At 42.0% G+C, this 22,995-nt stretch overlaps 1 protein-coding gene across 1 annotated transcript in view; it reads left to right on the forward strand.

Annotated features, from left to right (window-relative positions):
* MYO1D (myosin ID) overlaps window positions 1-22,995 on the forward strand; it is a 339,305-nt gene that overhangs the window by 197,460 nt on the left and 118,850 nt on the right. The window contains exon 20 of the mRNA XM_045986348.1: window positions 12,354-12,467. Coding sequence (XP_045842304.1) covers window positions 12,354-12,467 — 114 coding nt within the window. The remainder of the gene's footprint in view (window positions 1-12,353; window positions 12,468-22,995) is intronic.

A 22,995-nucleotide genomic window follows, 5' to 3' on the forward strand; every position in this document is an offset into this window, starting at 1 on the left:
TTTTTCAAAGAGCTGGAGCAAATAATCCTAAAATTTGTATGGAGTCAGAAGAGACCCCGAATTGCTAAGGAAATGTTGAAAAACAAAAACAAAACTGGCGGCATCACGTTACCCGATTTCAAGCTTTACTACAAAGCTGTGATCACCAAGACAGCGTGGTACTGGCATAAAAACAGACACATAGACCAGTGGAACAGAGTGGAGAGCCCAGATATGGACCCTCAACTCTATGGTCAAATAATCTTCGACAAAACAGGAAAAAATATTCAATGGAAAAAAGACAGTCTCTTCAATAAATGGTGCTGGGAAAACTGCACAGCGATATGTAGAAGAATGAAACTCGACCATTCTCTTACACCGTTCACAAAGATAAACTCGAAATGGATAAAAGACCTCAACGTGAGACAGGAATCTATCAGAATCCTAGAGGAGAACATAGGCAGTAATCTCTTCGATATCAGCCACAGCAACTTCTTTCAAGATAAGTCTCCAAAGGCCAAGGAAACAAAAGCAAAAATGAACTTTTGGGACTTCATCAAGATCAAAAGCTTCTGCACAGCAAAGGAAACAGTCAACAAAACAAAGAGGCAACCCACGGAATGGGAGAAGATATTTGCAAATGACAGTACAGACAAAAGGTTGATATCCAGGATCTACAAAGAACTTCTCAAACTCAACACACACAAAACAGATAATCATATCAAAAAATGGGCAGAAGATATGAATAGACACTTCTCCAACGAAGACATACAAATGGCTATCAGACACATGAAAAAATGTTCATCATCACTAGCCATCAGGGAGATTCAAATTAAAACAACATTGAGATACCACCTAACACCAGTTAGAATGGCCAAAATTAGCAAGACAGGAAACAACGTGTGCTGGAGAGGATGTGGAGAAAGGGGAACCCTCTTACACTGTTGGTGGGAATGCAAGTTAGTGCAGCCACTTTGGAGAACAGTGTGGAGATTCCTGAAGAAATTAAAAATAGAGCTTCCCTATGACCCTGCAATTGCACTGCTGGGTATTTACCCCAAAGATACAGATGTAGTGAAAAGAAGGGCCATTTGTACCCCAATGTTTATTGCAGCAATGGCTACGGTCGCCAAACTGTGGAAAGAACCAAGATGCCCTTCAACGGATGAATGGATAAGGAAGATGTGGTCCATATACACAATGGAGTATTATGCCTCCATCAGAAAGGACGAATACCCAACTTTTGTAGCAACATGGACAGGACTGGAAGAAATTATGCTGAGCGAAATAAGTCAAGCAGAGAGAGTCAAGTATCATATGGTCTCACTTATTTGTGGAGCATAACAAATAACATGGAGGACATGGGGAGATGGAGAGGAGAGGGAGTTGAGGGAAACTGGAAGGGGAGATGAACCATGAGAGACTGTGGACTCTGAAAAACAACCAGAGGGTTATGAAGGGGCGGCGGGAGGGGGTGGGGTGTGGTGGGAGGTTGAGGAACCAGGTGGTGGGTAATAGGGAGGGCACGTACTGCATGGAGCACTGGGTGTGATGCCAGAACAATGAACACTGTTATGCTGTAAATAAGCAAATAAAAATAAATTAATTAATTAAAAAAAAAAAAGAAGTGAAAAAAAAAATACAAACTAAAAGGGCAGAATCTATGAAACAATGGTTCTTCAGTCGCTGCACATCAAGAGACAAGAAACAGACAAGTGAGCCCTACAGGCAGCTGATTGACTTCCTGGAGAAACATTCTAGTCTCTGGTGGGATTGGGGGAGCCCAGGTGAAGCTTAATGGACTCCCTGACAGAAACAAGAGGGCTGAGCCGGGAAACACTAGGGCAGCTAGAGTTTGCAGAGGAGAGTGCCAGAGAAGAGCAAGCGGCACAGAGAGTATGGAGAGACCTCTGGATAGCCTGAAGGGGTCTGCGACAGGTATTTGCCTGAGCTGAGCACGACTCAGCCTATGCGTGTGAGGAAACCGCCCAAGGCTAGAGCAAGAACCACCCAGAGGGTAGGCGGCAACCAGAACCAAGTATTCACAGGTAGTACCTGCTCCCACCAGCCTTGGGAAACACTCGTGATTCATGGGATGCTTGGTAGAGTATGGACAGTACAGGTCATGGGGAGGAATTAGTCCTTGACTAAACACCGTCCTAATCCCACCCAGCAAATCTTGAAAACATGACTCGAAAGAATCAGACTCTTTCCAAGCAACCTGACAGTGTCCCAGAACAGTGTTCACAGGTACGCCCAAGAATATGAACTCACCAGCACCCAAAAGAGAAGATTCAGAATGCATGACATTGGATCCAATTACCAGGCCTACAAAAGCAGCAGGAGACTCTAACCTATAATGAGAAGAAAAGTCAGTTATTCAAAAGGATCCAGGACTGACATAGATTATAGAATTAAAAGACAGGGTCACTAAAACAATTATCATGTGTATGTTATGGATAGAGATGGAAAACACAGCGTCTCAGTTTTTTTTAATATATTTGATGAGATTAAAAGAGTTTAGATGCTGCAGAAGAAAGATGAGTAAACTTGAAGAAAGAACAGTAAAACTACGTTGAATAAAACACACAGAGCAAAGGGGGGAAGATGCAACCACCCTAAAAAACGAAGAGCAAAATATTGGGGCCCTGTGAGCCAATGTCCAGTAGCCCAATATATGGGCACGCAGAGTCCCGAGTGGAGGGAAGAGAAGGGGGGAATTCAAAATATTTGAAAAAATAATGGCTGAATTTTTTCCAAATTCATTGAAAACTGCAAACTCTTAGACCCAAGGGACTCAACAAACTTCAAACACGAGACAGGAAGAACACCGTACGGAGGCACAACATGATCAGATCCCTTAAATGCAGCAGTAAAGGAAAAAAACACAGAGGAGAAAGGTGAGAATGCATCAGATTTCTTGTCAGAAACAGGGCAAGCAAGAAGACAGTGCGGCAACAGCTTTAAAACTTCTTTTACTGAAGGAAAGGAACAGCTGTCAACCTACAATTCTGCACCCAGCAAATACAGCTTTTAAAAACCAAAGTGAAATAAAGACGTCTTTGAGCATATCCAAAAATACGCATTACAGGAAATGGTAGAGAATGGCCTTCAGACGGAAGGAAAGTGGTTCCAGATGGTAATGTGGGCATAACCAAGGAATGAGGATCAAGGAGAATGGTGGCCTCATGTATAAGTACATAATATTTTTCTTATTATTTAAATCTCTCAAACGATAATTGAGTGTACGCCAACACTCATAGCAGCATTCACGGTAGTTAAAGATGGAAATGACACAAATGTGCATGGACAGATAAATAAAGAAGACATATATCCGGGGCACCTGGGTTGTTCACTCAGTTAAAGCATGTGACTCTTGATTTCAGCTCAGGTTGAGCTTAGGGTCATGAGATGGAGCCCCCCATCAGGCTCTGTACTAGGTTTGGAGCCTGGTTGGGATTCTTGGAAGGAAGGGAGGGAGGGAGGAAGGAAGGAAAAGGAAGGGAGAAAGGAAGGAAAAAGAAAAAAGAAAGAAAGAGGGAGGGAAGGAAGGAAGGAAAGAGAAAGAGAGGGAGGGAGGGAAGGAAGGGAAGGAAAGAGAAAAGGAAGGGAAGGAAGGAAGGGAAGGAAGGACATGTGTATCCAGGCAATGGGATACTTATTAAGCATAAAGAGGAAGGAAGTACCTGCCTACAGCATGGATGACCTTAAAGATATCATCTAGGTGAATAAGACACAAAGACAAATACTGTGTGATTCCACTTCCATGAAGTACTACATTAGTCCGTTAACGGAGAAAGAACATAGAATGTTGGTGACCAGGGGCAGGGGTATTCAAACATTCTAAGGAAGGGAGATCACCTCTATATAATGTAGACTAACAAAATAGAGAGTAGCTTTAAAAAAAAAAATCAGAATGAAGTAGGAAAGCTTGCTGGCAGTTGGGTGGTTAACCAAGTGGAGTCTAATTCTGAACTCATAGATCCGGAAGTTCTTTTATAAGCGGACCTGGAGGTGATCAGATCATCAAGAGTGGCTCTTGTGGGCCAGAATCAGACATAAAACAGTGTATGAGCCGCAGTGTCAGTGTGTGAATTCCACAAAGGAACATACGTTGCTAGTGGATTCTCGAATCTACTCTCTAGGGTACTTCCTTTCTAGTATCAAGCTATGTGAGAAGTCAAGTTAGTAATCAGAACAATCGAAGAGTGTCGAGAGGTTTGGGAAATTATGTCATCTGCTTTGGAAAAGCCTGCTGTCTCTGATTCTGTCTTTCCAGCGATGACAATGTGATGTCTGACCGCATGTCTCTCCCTGGGTCCTGCTGGATAAAGGCTGAAAATTCTTAGTCATGCTCTTGTGCTTCCAAAGTCAATAAAAGATAATATTTCTTCACACTATAGCTTAGTTTTTTTTTTAATTTGAGTATAGTTGACACATAATATTACATTAAAGTACAATGTAGTGATTCAGCAACTCTATACATTACACTGTGTTCACTGATGACAGCTACCACCTGTCACCGTACCACACTATTACAACATCATTGACTATATTTCCTATGTCGTCCCTTTTATTCCCACGGTGACTTCTCTCCATAACTGGAAGCCTATTTCTCCCATGCCCCTCCACCCCTTCCCTCTGGCAACCATGAGTTTGGGTTTTTTCCCTGCATTGACAGGTCCGATTCTGCTTTTTGTGTATTTATTTGTTGTTTTTTAAGTCCCACATGTGAGTGAAATCATCGGCAGTTGTCTTTCTCAGTCTGACTTATCTCACATCGCATAATACCCTCTGTGTTCATCTGTGCTGTTGCACATGGCAAGATCTCATTGTGTTTATGGCTGCGGGATGTTCTCTGTGTGTGTGTGTAACACGTCTTCCTTATCTGTTTATTGATGGACGCTTAAATTGCTTCCATATTTTGATTGTTGTAATTAATACTACAATAAACATAAGGGTGCAAATATCTTTTTAAATTAGTATTCTCATTTTCTTTGGGTAAATACCCACCCAGTAGTAGAATTATTGGACCATATGGTATTTCTATTTTTAATTTTTTGAGGCACATACTGTTTTCCACAGTGGCTGCACCAAATTACATTCCCGCCAACAGTGCGTGAGGGTTCCTTCTTCTCCACGTCCTCACCAGTACTTGTTTTTTGTTGTCTTTGATTCTTTTTTTTTTTTTAAGATTTTATTTATTCATTTGACAGAGATCATAAGTAGGCAGAGAGGCAGGCAGAGGGGAGTGGGGGAAAGCAGGCTTCCCGCTGAGCAGAGAGCCCAATGTGGGGCTCGATCCCAGGACCCTGGGATCATAACCTGAGCCAAAGGTAGAAGCTTTAACCCACTGAGCCACCTAGGCGCCCCTCTTGTCTTTGATTCTAACCATTCTGAGGGGATAGCTCATTATGGTTCTGATTTGCACATCTCTGATGATGAGTGATGTTGAGCGTCTTTTCACGGGCCTGCTGGCCATCAGCACACCTTTGGCAAAATGTCTATACAGGTCTTCTGTCCATTTTCCAATCAGATTGTTTGGGGGTTTTGGTGTTGAGTTTAGATAATGTCTTTCCTAGAAATTTTTTAATCCCAAGCATGTGCCAAGGTAAACTTGACATGATTTCAGTAAGGCCTCCTTTATGCTTTGATTCTTTTGAGAACAACCACTTTTCATTAACTACAGTTTCATAAAATGTCCTTTAAGGCTGGAGACTTCTGCAAATAGCTACACTCGCCCAGAATGTGTTTTCTGTTGGTCTGACTCTTCAGGGGACCTTTAGCTCTGACCCCCTGTGGTGTTGACTAAAACTATAAATAGATTGCCAGAAGGATCTGGGCAAGAGCCAGGTGATAGGGAGTTTTCTTTGTTTAAGGATTTTAGCATGGATCATGGAAGAAATAAGATGAGATCTCTTCTAACACTGAGTCTGTGATCCAGTTTTTTTATTACCTTATGGATTTATGAGAAAGAAAATGTGTTCCTATGCCATCATTATTTTCATTAGATTTGAATTTACAAATTGATGTGTGTGTGTTAAAATTTTCTCTGCCACTTTGAATTTGCTGTAGCGCACTTAAAGCTCCTTCTTTGGGACAAGATGTTTTTCCCACTCAATCTGTTTTAAGGATGATTTGGGTTGCTAAGCTAGGGGTGTTTGACCTGTTCTCATTAGAAATTATGTTTTTATATAAAAAAGGAATGTAATATTTCTAAACAGTCCTTCAGTAAAATGGCTGCTTTGAGGTTTTTGCCTTTGGTTTCCAAGCTAACTCGTGGACAGATCGCAAAAAGGAAAGTACTCTCCACTTTTACCATCGTGGTGGGCCTATTGTTTTTGACTCTTGTGCAACCTCGTGAAATTAGGCAACGCACTTTTCTTTTTTCATACTCTTGGGCAACGCACCTCTATTTCTTAGGTGATCTGGCCAAAGATGAGGAGTTCTACTGTTGCTTATGACCCACGTTCCACTCTAGATGCCCTCTCGTCCCCCTGCTCTAACATGCATACAAATGATTAGTGTCCTCCCCCATGCGTTTCAGAAACCAGTGCGCTGTTGGATTTATTCTCGTGTTTATAAAAAGGTTGCCTTGTATCGTCTGTGGGAAATGCTGGGTAAAGCAGTCCAATATGTTCTTTAAGTGCAGAACGCTCAGAGCCTCTAATACATTCATGGGTTACGAGTATCTTAGGGGAGGCTGTGGTTTGCAAGTTTCCTCCAACCAACCTGACTTAGAACCCTTTCTCTCACAAAGCATCTCATGGGGCTGGGGTTGTGCAGAACAACTTAGAAAAATGCTAACGCAGGAGCTCTACAGTCACCTTGTTTCGAGCCCCCTGACAAGGGCCAAATCCCTCTTATGGCCAAAATCATTGCTATGTGAGGTAGATAATCACTGCCAAGAGCAGTCATTAGTTTCCCACATACACTCTACTTTACTCTTAATTACAGATACCATTTTTGTCGAGTTGAAGACTGAAAAGTATGCTTTGGTTACAAAATCAGCGTTTGCCAAATTGACAGATCTCTGAAACTATGAGGCAGAGGGGAGAAGACCATTGCAAACCTACATTTTAGTCTGCGCTCCTACCTACAGCAGTATACCCTGCTGTGCCCTGTCTTACCTACCCTAATTTAGTTAGCTGTACGACCAGCAAAGGCAACAGTGCGTTCCAATTAGTCTCTAGCTTCTTTGTTTGCATCTTGAAAATAGGAGCTGGGGAGCGGGGGAGGAGGGATATTATCACAGGTTCGCCTTCTGTTTTGCTTAGGGGAGGGGTTTATAGTGTTCTTTGTTGTTTTGCTTTGCTTTTCCCTCTAATCACTGAGAGATAAGACTTTATAGTTGTTCAGAAATGTTTTTGTGCTCAGTTGGTTTTTTTTTAAGATTTTTATTTTTTATTTGACACAGAGAGAGAGAGATCACAAGTAGGCAGAGAGGCAGGCTCCCCACTGAGCAGAGAGCCCGAGCCAGGACCCTGGGATCATGACCTGAGCTGAAGGCAGGGGCTTAACCCACTGAGCCACCCAGGAGCCCCTGTGCTTAGTTTTGATTTAAGTATTACCCAAATCTAAGATTGAAACATCCCAGTTAGCATGTAATTAATTCCTTATTAATAAAATGGCCAGTGGTTAATTCTGCGTATCAGAGAAAGATTTACCTGTAAATTGGGCATTCTCTGACTCTCTCATAAAGTAGCACTCTACTGAATCACATGTGTATTTTCTCCCAATCCCATTATCTAGATTTATTTTCTTTATGTTTATCTTTATATGAAATTATTTTCATGTGTTCATTTCTTACCTAGCTCAACCCCATCTACTAGTCTCAGATTCTTACTATAACAAGGGCTTCATATCATTCCTTTGAATATTAGCAGTTTATACAGTGCTTAAAAGTGCACATTGCCTTTTGAGAAAAAAATTACCAAATTATTTAATTTTAAGGAAATGCTTACCAGTATAACTTTTTTTCTAATCAATTGTAGCAATGTGCTGGATTTAAAAAATAGAGCAATACCATTTTGAGATGTGTGATTATAGAAAGACCCCTTTTCTCAATGAAAGTGTGAAACTAAGGATTTTATAAGGGTAGTATGACCAATACAGTGTTGCAAGTGCAGACACAAAGGTTTCTCCCGGATCCACTCAGGACAGTTTCTCTGGCCTATCCATACTCTGTGTACAGAGTATTGTAGTGATGGCTGCTGGCAATGTCTTGCCATCCAGAAATACAGACTCTGAAGGAAAAAATTAACTCATGGAAAAGACTCTTTATGGGATTAAAAAAAAGCACAAATAAATTTCAACTAGTCCAACCAGAAGAATAAATAATTCCCGATGAGCAATCCATGCGCTTTTAATTTTTTTTAAGATTTTATTTATGTTAGAGAGAAAGCACAAGCAAGGGGAAGGGCAGAGCGAGAAGCAGGCTCCCCACTGAGCAGGAAGCCTGACACAGAGCTCGATCCCAGGACCCTGGGATCACAACCTGAGCTGAAGGCAGACGCTTAACCAGCTGAACCACCCAGGCGCCCTGCAACACATGTGTTTTCATAGTGCCTGCTATATTAGGGAGCTTTTTATTGAAGAGATCGCTTCCTGATAGTCTTCCAGCCTCAGAAAGAAGAAAGCAGAGTCCCCACGTCTTCTTTCTTCAGTGCAGAAATGGAGGTTTTCCAAGACCACACCAGGCAATGGGGACTTAAGCTATTGAACAAAAGTGCTATCATTTGCCACTTGGGACATTTTTTTCCACGCCTTATGCAACCTCCCCAGTGTGCTGCCGTGTTTTCCAGTCATCAACACTGATTGGCTCATGTGGGGAGAAGCTCCTCTTGAAATTATCCTGTCGGATTAGAATTGCTTTCAAAACCAACCGATCCGCAAGGATAGAGTAAACGCTGTGGGCTACCCACTTCTGTACTGGGGGCTGTGAGGTGTAAGAAAAAAGCCATCAGATGATAACGACCCTCAGGGAACTTCCAACCTGGCTAGAAGACAGGATACCTGTCTGTGCAATAAGAAGGCAGTAAATATGGCTCTGTCCTGGATTTTTGAGATGTTACGGTGTTTTGTTCATGTACTTGTATTGAGGTATAATTTATATACAAGTGGGTGTATGGATCTGAAGAATAGAGTTCACTGATTTTGATGAGTGTGTACACCCATGTAAATCACAACCTTGTCCAGATAGAGAACATTTCCATTACCCTGAAAAGCTCCCTCATGCCCCTTTCCATCCAAGCCCTCCCAATACCAAGAGCAACCACTCTTCTGACTGCCTTTACCATAAAGTAGTTTTGCTATTTCTTGGTCTTCATTAAAAAAAAATATCATACAGTTGAATATGAGATTTTTACTTTGTTTTCAAGTAAATTCCTAAGTTTCATTTGTCACTAATTTGGTAACCTATTTGTAGCTATTTTACAAAGGAAGCAGCTTTTTCATATACTGCCAATCTTCAGGGAACCTGTATAATCTTTTATAGTGACTGAGTTACTTAGATTACGTTCGTGAGGTTATAGTAGCTTATCACAAAATTCGTAAGTAGAATCAGCATCCTGTGCCAAATAGAGCTTCAACTGTAAGTTTAAAAACACGGTGTTCTACACAACTGTTTTATCAAATGTATTTCTAACATGCATCCACGGCCCCAAAATTACAAGTGTCCTTGTAAAACTTTACAGTTATTAAATGAAAATTTTTGCCCTTTTAGTAAAGAAGTGTAGATATTAAATAAACTTCACAGTGAGAAGGTAGAGACTAAGGATAGATTTAACTTTATTGTCTTGAAATTCATAAACATCAGCAAACCTGCCATACCTTTCTTTAAAAAAAAGAAAAAGACATTTGGGAGAGGATTGAGCATTTCATGTTAGCAAAAGTGCTTAGACAACAGCTCGTCATATGCTTGCATATCCTGCTTTAAAAGAAAAACCCTGTGCCCTTTGGTTACGATGTTAATTTTCTTGTTTCAGTCTTAACTCTGTATGTATCCTACATATTCACTCTAAACTATGTAACAGAGGGTGAGAGGAAAGGGTAATCGTTTTTTTACTTTAGAAATTTTAGTGGTTTTATAATGAAATGAGAATTTGAGCATTATCTAAATACAGAGAGCTAAAAAGGATAGTGGAAAATCATAAACATTTAAGAGAGAGCATAACATGAGGAAACCTGTTAGGAGCAGAGCCCGTAAAGAAATAAAGTTTAGGGGCACCTGGGTGGCTCAGCGGGTTAAAGCCTCTGCCTTCAGCTCAGGTCATGATCCCAGGGTCCTGGGATCGAGCCCCGCATCGGGCTCTCTGCTTAGCTGGGAGCCTGCTTCCTCCTCTCTCTCTCTCTCTGCCTGCCACTCTGCCTACCTGTAATCTCTATCTGTCAAATAAATAAATCTTTAAAAAAAAAAAAAAAAAAAGAAATAAAGTTTAAAAAGGAGAATAGTGGGGTGCTTGGCTGGCTTAGTAGAGCATGAGACTCTTAATCTCGGGGTTATAAATTCGAGCCCCATGTTGGGTGTAGAGATTGCTAAAAAAAACAAAAAAAAACAATCTTTAAAATAAAAAAATAAATGAAAAGGAGAGTAGTGACAAATAGAAAAACTCTTGGAAGTCAGATAAAGGCATCTTAGGATCTGAGCGGGAAGGGACCTTAGAAACCTTGAGTCTTCGTATTCAAAGCAGGAACCTGCTCTACCACACCCACATCAGGGGTCCACCTTGCATCTGATCCTGTCCTATCTGCAGGGGGAGCGTGTACTGCCTTTCCATGTGGCCCTCTCTTGTTTTGGACAGTGGTAATTATGAGGCATTCGTGCCATAATTCATGCCATAGGACAGGAAGGCACTGTCCCATTTTTGAACAAGTGGATTTTTAAAGATTTTATTTATTTATTTTTGCCAGAAAGAGAAAGAGAGCGAGCATGACCTGGGAGGGGTGAGGCAGAGGGAGAAGCAGCTCCCTGTTGAGCAGGGAGCCTGACGGCCAGGCTCAGTCCCAAGACCCCGGGATCATGACCTGAGCTAAAGGCAGACGCTTAACGACTGAGCCACCCAGGCACCCCCAAACATGTAGATTTAATGACATACTCATTATACTTTAGGGAATTAGGAAAGAGGCAGAATGAGTCATTTCTGATAGGGCTTACATTCTTTACAGCTTTATTGTGATCTAGTCGCGTACCATAGCACTCCCCATTTTCAAGGGTACAATCCATTGGCTCAGTGTGTTCACAGAGCTCTAGATCCATCACACCATCAGTTTTCAGAAAGAAACCCCCAACCCTTAGCTGTCATCCTTCTGAACCTTCCATCTCCTCCAGCCCTAGGCAGCCAGTAACCGACTTTCTGTTTCTACAGATTTGCTTATTCTGGATATTACATGTGAATGAAGTCTTGCAGTGTGGTCCTCTGGGCCTGACTTCTTTGACTCAGCATCATGTTTTTACACTTAACTTCTTCTTGTTGACCAGTTGTATTCCATGGCGTGGATATATCCTATTTTATTTATCAGTTCATCGGTTGATGGACATTTACGTTGTCCCTGTCATGATTAAGGCTGCTGTGCACATTCATGCCCAAGTTTTTCAGTGGATATTGTCTTCAGTTCCCTTATACACCTGTGAGTGGAATTTCTGGGTCAGATGGTAATTCTAGATTTAACCACTCAAGGCCCTGCCAGACTCTTTTCCAAAGTGACTGCATCATTTCACATTCCGACCGTTAGTGAGGAGGGTTCCAATTTCTCCACATCCTGGCCAGCGTTTTTTATTATCTGTCTTTGTTATTATTGTCATTCTGGTGAGTGCGAAGTGGTATCTCCCTGGGGTTCTGACTTAGGTTTCCTTGTTGACTACTAATGTCAAGCATCTTTTCATATGCTTATTGGCTATTTGTGTATCTTCTCTGGAGAAATGTCTGTTCAAATTCTTTACTCTTTTTTTTTTTTGTCTTTTTATTATGGAGTGTTTATTCTAGGTACAATGTATGTTCTGTTCTCTTAGACATACAGTTGTGTCCCTTAACAGAAATGTGATATGCAAGACATTTGCTCCTTAGTTTCTGGGTTCTCTTTTCGTTTTCTTTACGGTGTCTGGGTCAGATGTTTTTAGTCCTTTAATTCTTATGTGTTTTTGTTGTTTTTCCTGTTGAATTATAAAATGCTGAAATTTAAACTGTAAAATCCTGTAAATCTGGAAACTGCAAGTCCTTGTAGATCTCTGTTCATCCTGGAGAATGGTACATTATCTGTTAAAGAATGTGTCTCCCCAGCCAGCCACCTCTGCCCCTAGATAGATAATTTCCTGGTGGATCATTTGACTTCATTCTTGTTGAGCTATGATGGCTTATTGGTTTGTTTTCTTATAGGTGAATCGATTTAGTAAGGTGGAAGACCGAGCGATTTTTGTCACCGATCGTCACCTCTATAAGATGGATCCCACTAAACAGTACAAGGTGATGAAGACCATTCCTCTGTACAATGTAAGTGTTCTCTGCTTCCTGAAGGATGGAGTCTTAACCGGGTGTTCTTGGACCGCTAGTGGGTCAATAGACTGATCACTACAACCTTTGGAGCTCTAGGGAGTCCATGAATTCCTGAAATTTTATGCCCATCTTATGTCTTGTTCAAATGTACAGTTTTCTGTAGGAAGGATCCAGGCACACCTGGCTGGCTTGCTTGGTAGAGCGTGCGACTCTTCATCTGGGGTCATGAGTTCAGGCTGTACGTTGGGTATGGAGAGTACTTTAAAACAAGCGGGGCGGGGGGCGCCTGGGTGGCTCAGCGGGTTAAAGCCTCTGCCTTCGGCTCAGGTCATGACCCCAGGGTCCTGGGATCGAGCCCCGCATCGGGCTCTCTGCTCGGCAGGGAGCCTGCTTCCTCCTCTCTCTCTGCCTGCCTCTCTGCCTACTTGTGATCTCTGTCAAATAAATAAACAAAATCTTTTAAAAAAAATTAGAAACGATTCAAAGTTTCCAATAGATTAATGAAGGCATTTTTTAAAACAAGCATTAAGGACTCCCTATTCTACATAACCTTTCTCTATTCCTAATCCTACCTACTGCTTAAATGTGGCATATAATATATTTTCTTACGTGTTTTCAAGAGGTTTGTTTTTATAGAGAAATGGAATTAGGAGAAAAACAGTAGAGAATTACTTCATGAAAACATTATCTCTCTTTCAGCTGTAAAATTTATGCTGTTTCCGGAAGTTCTTTTCACCAGTATATTTTGCCTCTGATCTAAACCCACTCAGTTGTCCTCCATGGGGTTTTCAAGTTCTGTAATCATTTCTCATTTGAAATACGAAATTTGGTGGATATCTCCTTGAATCTCAATATAAGATTTTTTTTTTTTTTAATTTTCCTCCTGCTGTATGTGGTCTGCTTTATAAGTGACTGTCTGTTTTGATTCTTCAGAAACATCCTGCTGACTACAAGATCTTTTCAAGTGTCAGGTGATTTTTCTGTCTGCTAGTTCCTAAGGAAGGAGGTCTGTCTGTCCAATAATAGAATCTATGAGGAATATCGTTTCAAGATTATTTTAAATCCTTCTGGTCTCTACAAGAGGGAACAGGAAACATATTGTTTTGTAGTTCTGTGTTGTTAAATCAGGAGTCCTGTTGATTGTGAGGTACAGAGAAGGCAAACTATTCCTGGCTTTGCTAAATGATTTAGAATATCACTGCAGGGCTGATTATGGGGTTGAGCTTTGTCTCCATTACACGCCCCCCCACCGCCACCCTGTACACACACATGCATCTCTTTCTCCTCTTCAATAGAAAGGCTAATAGATTGCAGCTAAGAAGAAAATGATATTCTAAGACCTTCTTGATTGTATATAGTCTTCTTAGCAAACGCTTATAATCTCACATATCAATCATCGTTTAAGCCTAATCACTGCAATCTTAAAGTAGGAGATGAAGGAAGGTACGGGAGAAAATCAGATTTTGTCAAAGTCAAATGAAGTGTGGAACCAAACAAAACATGAATTGTGACCGGCGTTTTATTTCTTTACCTCCTATTAAGAGGCAGATCAATCAAAGCACTTGATACAAATTCAGTAAATAGCTAAACAACTCTTTGTTATTTTCCCAAACTACCATCCTTTTTCATGTTGACTGCCTGTATTTATAGTCATCAGTATCATTGTTGTTAGTGTTATCAATAATATCATCTAATATAAAAATTAATGATTTTAACAATTGCAGTAGAAGTAAGCAATGTCAATAGAATGGGCACACTCGGGGCACCTGGGTGGCTCAGTGGGTTAAGCCTCTGCCTTCGGCCCAGGTTGTGATCTCAGGGTCCTGGGATCGAGCCCCGCATCGGGCTCTCTGCTCAGCAGGGAGCCTGCTTCTCCCTCTCTCTCTCTGCCTGCCTCTCTGCCTACTTGTGATCTCTGTCAAAGAAATAAATAAAATCTTTTAAAAAAAAATAAAAGAATGGGCACACACTATCACAGATGCTGTCAGTACTCTGCCCATGTCCCCCGTATTCCCTTATTATTTCTGGGCACCCCAGCCTAACTTCCGTCAGCCAACATTCTTGTCAAAAGGCTGCCCTTAGGCTGCCAGAACTCACTTTGCCTTCAGCTTACCCACAGTGGCAGCTCCTTTAACACTGGGCCCCACTGGCTGTCTTCCCACACTCGGACCACCTCCCCACACCCTTGCCAGTATCCCTGCACCTTCCAAATCACTCCTCTGTGTTTATCAGCCTTTCTTTTGGGATCTGCTTTTGGGGAGCAAAACCTCGAGGAACCAACCTCGGAGGAGTGGCTGCCTCTTAAGGAAGGGACCAGATTGAATGGGATAGGGGACTTCCAACCATATCTATAAAAATGTTTTTTGAGTCTGAAACAAATATGGCCAAATAGTTCAGTGTTGAAATTGAAAACGGGAGTCTTTGTTATTTTATTCTTTATACTGTTTGCATGATCAGAATATTTTGAAATTAAAAATCAGCTTAAGACAAGGAACTTTTAAAAATGGATAATGCTAATAAGAGTAATGCAGAAAGTGGGAAGGGAGAAAGGAGATAATGTCAGTTATAACCATGTTGAGTTTCAGGTGCTGGTGAAACTTGGAAGTATACATTCCACGGATAAATTGGAAGTCTAATATTATGGGGGGGGGGGGAGAATTCAGCACTTAAAAACTTAAGAGTGGATCCATGTATAATTGGAGGCTGAAATTATGAGTCTAGAGAGATAAAGGGGGCAGATGATTCGAGAACATTCCCTGTTAAACGGTGGGGAAAGAATCGCTGAAGGAAATGGAGTAAGAAGGAAATCTCTCAATGGGCCTCCATGTGCCTCTCTCTTTCCTGTGCTGAATGAGCTGTAGCTTCCCTTCAGTTCCATAGGTTATGAATTATTCTCGGAAAGAAGAGAACTATAAGAACGCCGTGTTTTAGAATCAAGCTGGAAAGTTTTCAGAAGTAAGAGTAGTCGGTGAGAACAGACAGCTGAGGGTCCCACACTCCTCCTGCACAGGCTCCTTTCCTGTCTCACTTAAGCTTTTCTGGCTCCAAGGAACAGATTGTGACCATACACTCTCTTGAGTAATGTTTTGTTTTTAATGAGATTACACATGGTAGTAAGGGAGAAGAATCTTGCAAAGACCCAAGAAATGCTACCATTCAGCGTTTAAGGCAGCCCTCGGGGCCTGTGTTATCCCGGAGCCCCCTGAGCAGCACGAGTGCATGGAGAGTCGAGTGCCTGCCGCTTTCTGGGGCTCCGCTACTCTCTGAGTGTCTTCTTCCTGACAGTCACCATCCTTGCCAGACAGCACAGGCTAGCGCGAGGCTAGGGTCTACGTCAGCCAGCCCAGTAAACCACTGGGGTGTCCTCCTGCAGTAACATATGGAACAGTGTCCAGATGCGTCCTCACCATGGCAACCGGTTCCGATGACCCACATCGGTACTGCAGTTCCTTCCCAAGTACTCATTAGTCTACGCGCATCCTCTTCCCTGACTTTCCCTAGTGTAGCATGGATAATTACTACAGCTCATTTAGGACATGATTGATCTCTTCTCTCTACAGTCTTTGGCCACTGTCCTTAGGCCAAGTCATCTTTGACCTTGGTCACAGATCACGCTGGGGGTGGGTCATCAGGAGAGAAGTGCTTCAAATAGGCCAGCTTCCTCAGGCATCCATGGGGCCTTGGACCCTTCCCACCGACTCCTGTTACAGTCTCCAGGATTCCAGTCCTTGTCAAACAGGACCTGGATCGCACTCGTGGATCCCTGTCACGGGCGAGAGTTTCAGCGAGGCTCTCGTTTGGCTCTGTGTCTGATCAGCTTCTAAACCTAGTCTTCACCAGGGCTTTAACTGCTTCCAGCCGGCAACACAGGGTGAATATTTGTTGTTTTCCTAATGCCCCGTAAAAAGTACTCAACCGGTTTACCGTCTTTACACCTCCCAACCCACTGAACTGTGTAAAGCAGTAGTAGCACCTAAGTATCCCAGGCCTTAACTCTAATGGGCATATCAGCCAACGTCCAGGGACTCGGCTGTGACAGGGTAAGTGACTGCTTCCTCCCTACAGAACCCGGCTCTGTGCTGGGGAGAGAGCGAGCGCCTCTTCCTCGCTGACAGGCTGCAAGCAGGGCCACGTCCCCTCTGAGAGTGGTTTCCGGCAGCATCCTCATGCTCGTTTCTTCCTGCTAGATCTTGAGGTGCGATGAACAGAGACTTCAGGAGACTCGCGTAATGAGCAGTTACGCCTGAGTTAGAACAGCGGTGCGGGAATTGCCTTCACTGGGGGTTTCAGACCGCTGCGACCGGATTGTCTCATTACAGCGTTTACAATCTCAGTGACTCAAGTCTTCCTTCAATGAGTGATCACTGAGGACTCGTTATGTGCCAGACCTCTGGGTATTGTGGCATGGAAGGGTCAAAATGGTCCGTTTCTGCCCTTATGGAACTTTGGTGGTGAGCAGCGGACTCTGGGCTTATGTGTCAAGGTGCATGTACGCATGCGTGTCTATACGCACACACGTCATATAACCCATCATCAGGGGATAAGGGAAAACGCAGACTAGGGAGGGAAGATAGAGGCTGTGAGAGGTGTTGTAATTACAAATAGGGTGATCGGGCCTCACTCCGCAGCTGACATTCAAGCGGAGACGTGAAGGAGCTAAAGAATGAGGCAGATGTTTACTTGGAGGGAAAGTATTTGGGGCATAAGGAAGAGCAGAGACACAGAGATATGAGCAGGAAGGAAAGAGCCTTCTGGGGGCTGGAAATGACCAGCTCCGTAGCTTGAGCTGGTGGTGGTCACACTTGGGTATGCATGTATTCAAATTCATTGGGCGGTTTCCTTGAGATTTGTGTGCCCTGCTGAATGCACATTATATATACCTCAGTGAAGGGGGAGGAGAGGGGCGTCTGGGTGCCTCAGTTAGTTGAGCGTCTGCCCTCTGCTGGGGTCATGATCTGGGATCGAGTCCCGCATCCAGCTCCCTGCTCAGCAGGGAGTCTGTTTCCCCCTCTGCCCCTTCCCACTGCACGTTCCCTCTCGTTCTGCACTCTTTCCTCAAATAAATACATAAAATCTTTTTAAAAATAGAATCTAAAAAACGGTGGTGGGGGAAGAAAGCTGTCTGTGAAGGAGGGTAGAGGAGGGAAAGTAAGCCAAAGAGAAAAGTGAAGTAAAGGAGGCAGGTGATCATTGAAGCCCAGGGGAGATCTGGACACCTGATGACACACGGACCATTACCGTCCGGCATGTGAAACACCTACAGTCAGTTTGTTTTCTCCGTCTGAAGAAAAGTACGCCCCATTCCCTTGAGCTTGGAGAGGCAGCCCTCCGCTGTTCCTCGGGGGAGAAGAAGCCGCTAGCTAAACCAGGATGGCCACTTGATTTCAGGGAAGCCAGTGACCTTGGGGATGGCCCCAGGTGGAGAGCTCTGCACTGCACCTCTGTTACATACCCTCTGTGTCCTTCATATTGATCAAATGTGCTTTTTCTCATTTTTTCCAAGGTCAGTTTTGCTGGAGACCTGTTTTGTTGATTTCATTACCTTTTCATTGACCTCTGCTCTTTTTTTTCTTCTCCAGTCTCTAGATTTACTCTGTTGGTTCTTTTTTCTAGCTTTTTGAGTTGAGGGATTAGCTGCTTTTGTTTCTAAATTTTAGTTTTTATAAAATGCATCAAAGACGATACATTTGTGTTTAGGAATGGCATGAGCTGAACATCACATATTATAATATGTGGTATTGTCCTTGTTCAATTCTAATTATTTTATCATCTCCATTGTGAGTTCCTCTTTAAGCGTGGGTGGTTTAGTGTATGTTTTCAAATTATCATGTATATGTTAATGTCTGGTACGTACGTATGATTTTCTAGAGGAGGGAGAGAAGTCCACAGACTTTAAGTTCATTGATTGCTTGTGAGAAAATCTGTTTCATGTATATTTTAACATCAGCAACACCTCAGGAGGCTGTTACCCTGCAGTCAACATTCTGGCCGTATCCCTAAATTATTTTTTAAAGATAAGAATTCCTCAGATCATCATCTGTTGTATTGTTCTAGTGAGTTTCTGTTAACTTAAAAGCAAAACATATTGCAGAATTAAAAACAGCCTTTCAGGGCACCGAGGTGGCTCAGTCAGTTGAGCATCTGACTCTTGATTTGGCACAAGTCATGCCCTCAGGGTCATGAGTTCAAGCCCCCACACAGAGCCCCACGCTCAGTGTGGGGTCTGCTTGTCCCTTGCCCTCCCCCTGTTTCTCCCCCCACATGATCTCTCATGTTTCTGCACACACACTCTCTCTCTTTAAAATAAATAAAATTAAAAAAAAAAGACTTAAAAACACTTAAAGATAACTAAAATTAAAATAAAAAAGACAGAAAACAACAAACTCAAGGTAACCATTTTTCACTTTATGGCTTGGAAATCTTCTCTCTGCCATTGCCCCATTATGTACTCCTAAACCATCTTTCTAACAGGTCAGAACAATATTATTAATATCTTGTGTCAATATACAAAATAGCCCTAGTCCAATTTCTCTTTGAAATGAGTGTCTGAACAAGAACTTAATATATCTTTGCTGTTTTATTCCATGTTTGGTGACGGCTTCCCATAAGAATAGAGATTTTCAAACTTTTTCATGAGGCCTGGGGTAATTTAAGTAAATCTGAGATCACTGGATTAGCAAACCCTTGAGATATCTTATTGGCATGTGGTGTACCCCCCACGAGCTGTTCACATCTGGGCAAGTATTTTAACTTTTTTAGTGACATGCATGCAGAAAAGCACGCAGATCTTATGGGTAGAACTAGGTGAATGATCACAAAGTGAATTCACCCATGTAACCATCACCAGAGTCAACATACAGGCCATTAATAGGTTTGTATCTTTAGCTTGGGTCATGAGCTCATGACCTCACACGTGTTCCCTCCAGGTCACTATCTCTTCCTTCCTTCTCAAAGACATAATTTTGCTCATTTCGAACTTCATTCAAATGAAGTAAAACACTACATATCCCTTTTTGTGTGGCTTCTTTCAGCATGATATATTTGTGACATTTCTCCATGTCATTTCATCTAACTCGAATTTGCTCATTTTCATTGTTCTGTATTATTTCCTTGTGAAAATATACCACAGTCTGTTTATCCACTCATATGTTGATGGATTTTTTTTTAATTCTTATACATATCTTTTAGTGTTTACATGCATACATTTTCACTGGACAGATACCCAGGAGTGAATTTGTAATAGATAATTCCAGGTTTCCAAAGCAGTTGCACTGGTTTACACCTCCACCAACAATGTGTGACAGGTCAGTTGCTCCCATCTCCTCCCCAGTATTAGCTACGGACAGTCTTTTAAATGTTCGCTATGTTGGTAAGGTATGAGGTAGCTCCACATCGTGGGGGCTTTGTTCAGCTTTCTTGAGATATAAATGACATGTAACATTGTTTCTGTGTAAAGTATAGAGCAGGTGGATTTGATACATGTTGCACAGTGATCCCTGCCTTAGCCAATAGCTCCGTCCGGTCACATAGCACCATTTCTTTTTCATGGTGAGTGTTTAAGGTTCTACCCACTTAGCAACTTTTAACACAGTATTACTATCATCACCATTGCTGTTCAGTAGTTTTCTAGAACTTATTCATCTTATAACTTGATGTTTGTGCCCTCTGGAAACATGTCCCATTTCCCCTACTCTCCAGCCACTGGTAACCACCACTGCACTCTCTGTTTCTATGAGTTCCGCTGTTTTGGATTCCACATATAAGTGAGATCATATAGCATTTGTCCTGTAAAATCATATAGTATTTTTTTTTCATTTGGGTGTGATGCCCTCAGGATCCATCCTGTTGTTACAAATGGCAGGATTTCCTTCTTCCTCGTGACTGAATAATATTCCATTGCATATATATGCCACATCTTTATCCATTCATTTGTTGATAGATACGGATTGTGTTTTTTATTTGCATTGCCTTATTACTAAGAAGGTCTAGCACCTTTTTGTATATTTGGGAGTCGTGGACACCTTTTGTTGAAATGCCTGCTCAAATCTCTTGCCCATTTTTGTATTCAGTTGTCTTTTAAAAATTGATTTCTAGTTCTTTCTATAGTCTGCATAAGTGGCCATTGGCAGTTAAAGAAGTTGCAGATATTTTCTCTGACTCGGTGACTTGACTTTTCATTCTTTGAATGGTGTCTTGGAACAAAATGTCTTATATTAATGTAGCTCAGTTTACCACCATTTTTCTTTGAGGTTGATGCAGTTTTGCTTTTGTTTAAGAAATCATCCCTATCCCAAGGTCATGAAGGTATGTTCTTCTGGTATATTCTATGTTGGTATATATACCTGGTATATTGGTATATATATTCTGGTATATTCTGTGCTGGCATTCTATCTGGTGTATTCTCTTCCAGTATATTCTAAAGCACTTTATTGCTCTACCTTTCCCATTGACATGCACAGTCCACCTAGAATTGATTTTTGCGTCTATGTGTTCACGTTTCCCCATGTGGATACACTGGCATATCTAGATCCTTTCCCTTCAATTTCACCTTCCTCCCAACATAATGTTCTCCCTAGCTACATCCATGTGAATGGAACGAGGGCTGAGGATGGTGGTAGAGCAGATCTCATCAAAAGCAGCAACTTAACATTTAATCATTTTCTTTATCAAATGTCAGATTCCTTCGGGAGTCTGACAGATTCAGAAGTGAATGAAGCCCATATACCCTGTCATGGGGCAGTCACCACTCCACTGTGGTCTGTGGGACCATGCCTGAGTCCAGTATACCAAGTCTTTGGATTCACCTAAAAAAAGCTGAAGTCTGTATTTTATGTAAGTCTCCTGATTAAATGCCATGCAAGCCAAGTAAAACACATCTGTAGGCCCTGGTTAGCCCACAGCTCACCTGTTTGCTCCTCCTATTTAAAAAAGATCTCGGGGCGCATGGGTGGCTCAGTCGGTTAAACGTCTGCCTTCAGCTCAGATCATGATCCCAGGGTCCTCAGATCGAGACCCACGTAGCCTGTTTTTCCATCTCCCTCTGCCTGCTCCCCCTGCCTGTGCTCTCTCACTCTCTCCCAAATAAATAAAATCTAAAAAAAAAGAAAAGAAAAGAAAGATCTTTACTTGTCCTTTGTTATTTTAAATGAGCTATACCCACATGTCTTGGCCTCTTCCATGTCAAACTTTAAAAAGTCTACAATCTATGGTATGTTTTCTTCTAGATTTTACATAGCAGAAAACAGTAGAAACACCATTTCTTGCTTAGAAAAAGCTATAACTGGGTGTGAGCTTTAGAAGGATATATTTTCTACTTCAATTACCAAGAAAGAAAAAGAATAAAGGAAAACTTTGGTAGCGATGTCTTCCTTTTCTTGTCTTGAGAACTTCCTGCCTCCTCAGAGTTCAATGCTAATCCCATCCCTCTGACTTTGCATTATAAAATTTTTGAAATGTATAGAGAAGTTGAAAGAATACCTTTTAGGTATTAGGGAATACCATAATGCTCTCTGCCTAGATTCACTGAGTGTTTGTTTTTTGATGTATTTGTTTTCTCTCTCTTTGATGATGTTTTGCTGCTAAAATAATCCTGTATGCATTCCCCTAAGAATAAGGACTTTCTTCTTCATAATCTCAATACCATTTTCATATCTAAGAAAATAATATTTCCATAATATCATCTGATATCCAGCACATATTCAAATTTCTTCATTTATCCCAAGAATGTCTTATGCCTATTTTTAAAAATACTACCTAGGTTCATATTTTAGAGTCACACCTCTTTTCGTCCAGAACTGCACCTCCACACACACAGCCTTTTTATTTTTTTCAGGATGTTGACTTTTTAAAATGGCATTATTAAATTTTGATTTGCTATGACGGCTGAATTATTACTCCCCCAGAATTCATTGGTTGAAGTTCTAACCCCCAGTACTTCAGAACAGTGACTGTGTTTGGAGACTGGGTCTTCAAAGAAGTAATTAGGTTACAAGGAGGTCATGAGGGTGGGCCCTAATCTGGTTTGACCAGTGTCCCTATAAGAGGGTGGGCCCTAATCTGGTTTGACCGGTGTCCCTATAAGAAGAGGCAAGACTGGGTGAGGATGGAGAAGACGCCCATCCACAAGTCAAGGAGAGAGGCCTCAGAGGAGCCACACCCATCCACACCTTGATCTTGGACTTGCAGCCTCCAGAACTTGTTAAGCCATCGGTTCTGTGGGCCCTATATGGCTGCCGTAGCAAGCTAAAACATTCACTTACCATAGAATTCACCCATCGTAAGGTACCACTCAGTTACTTTTAGTAAATTTACCCAGTTGTGCAAACATGACCCAATCCGGTTTCAGAACATCTCCATCACCTCAGAGAGTTCTCTTGTGCTCATTGGCGGTAAATCCTCACTCCCAACCTCAGCCTCTCCTTCTGCCTTTTCTAGAAACTTGACGTACACGGACTCCCGCAGCACATATTCTGTGTGTGGCTTCCTCCACTCAGTGTGTTCTTGGGGTTCCTCTAGGTTGTACCTT

This window comes from Meles meles, chromosome 18 (assembly GCF_922984935.1).
Source record: "Meles meles chromosome 18, mMelMel3.1 paternal haplotype, whole genome shotgun sequence".
Taxonomy (NCBI): Eukaryota; Metazoa; Chordata; class Mammalia; order Carnivora; family Mustelidae; genus Meles; species Meles meles.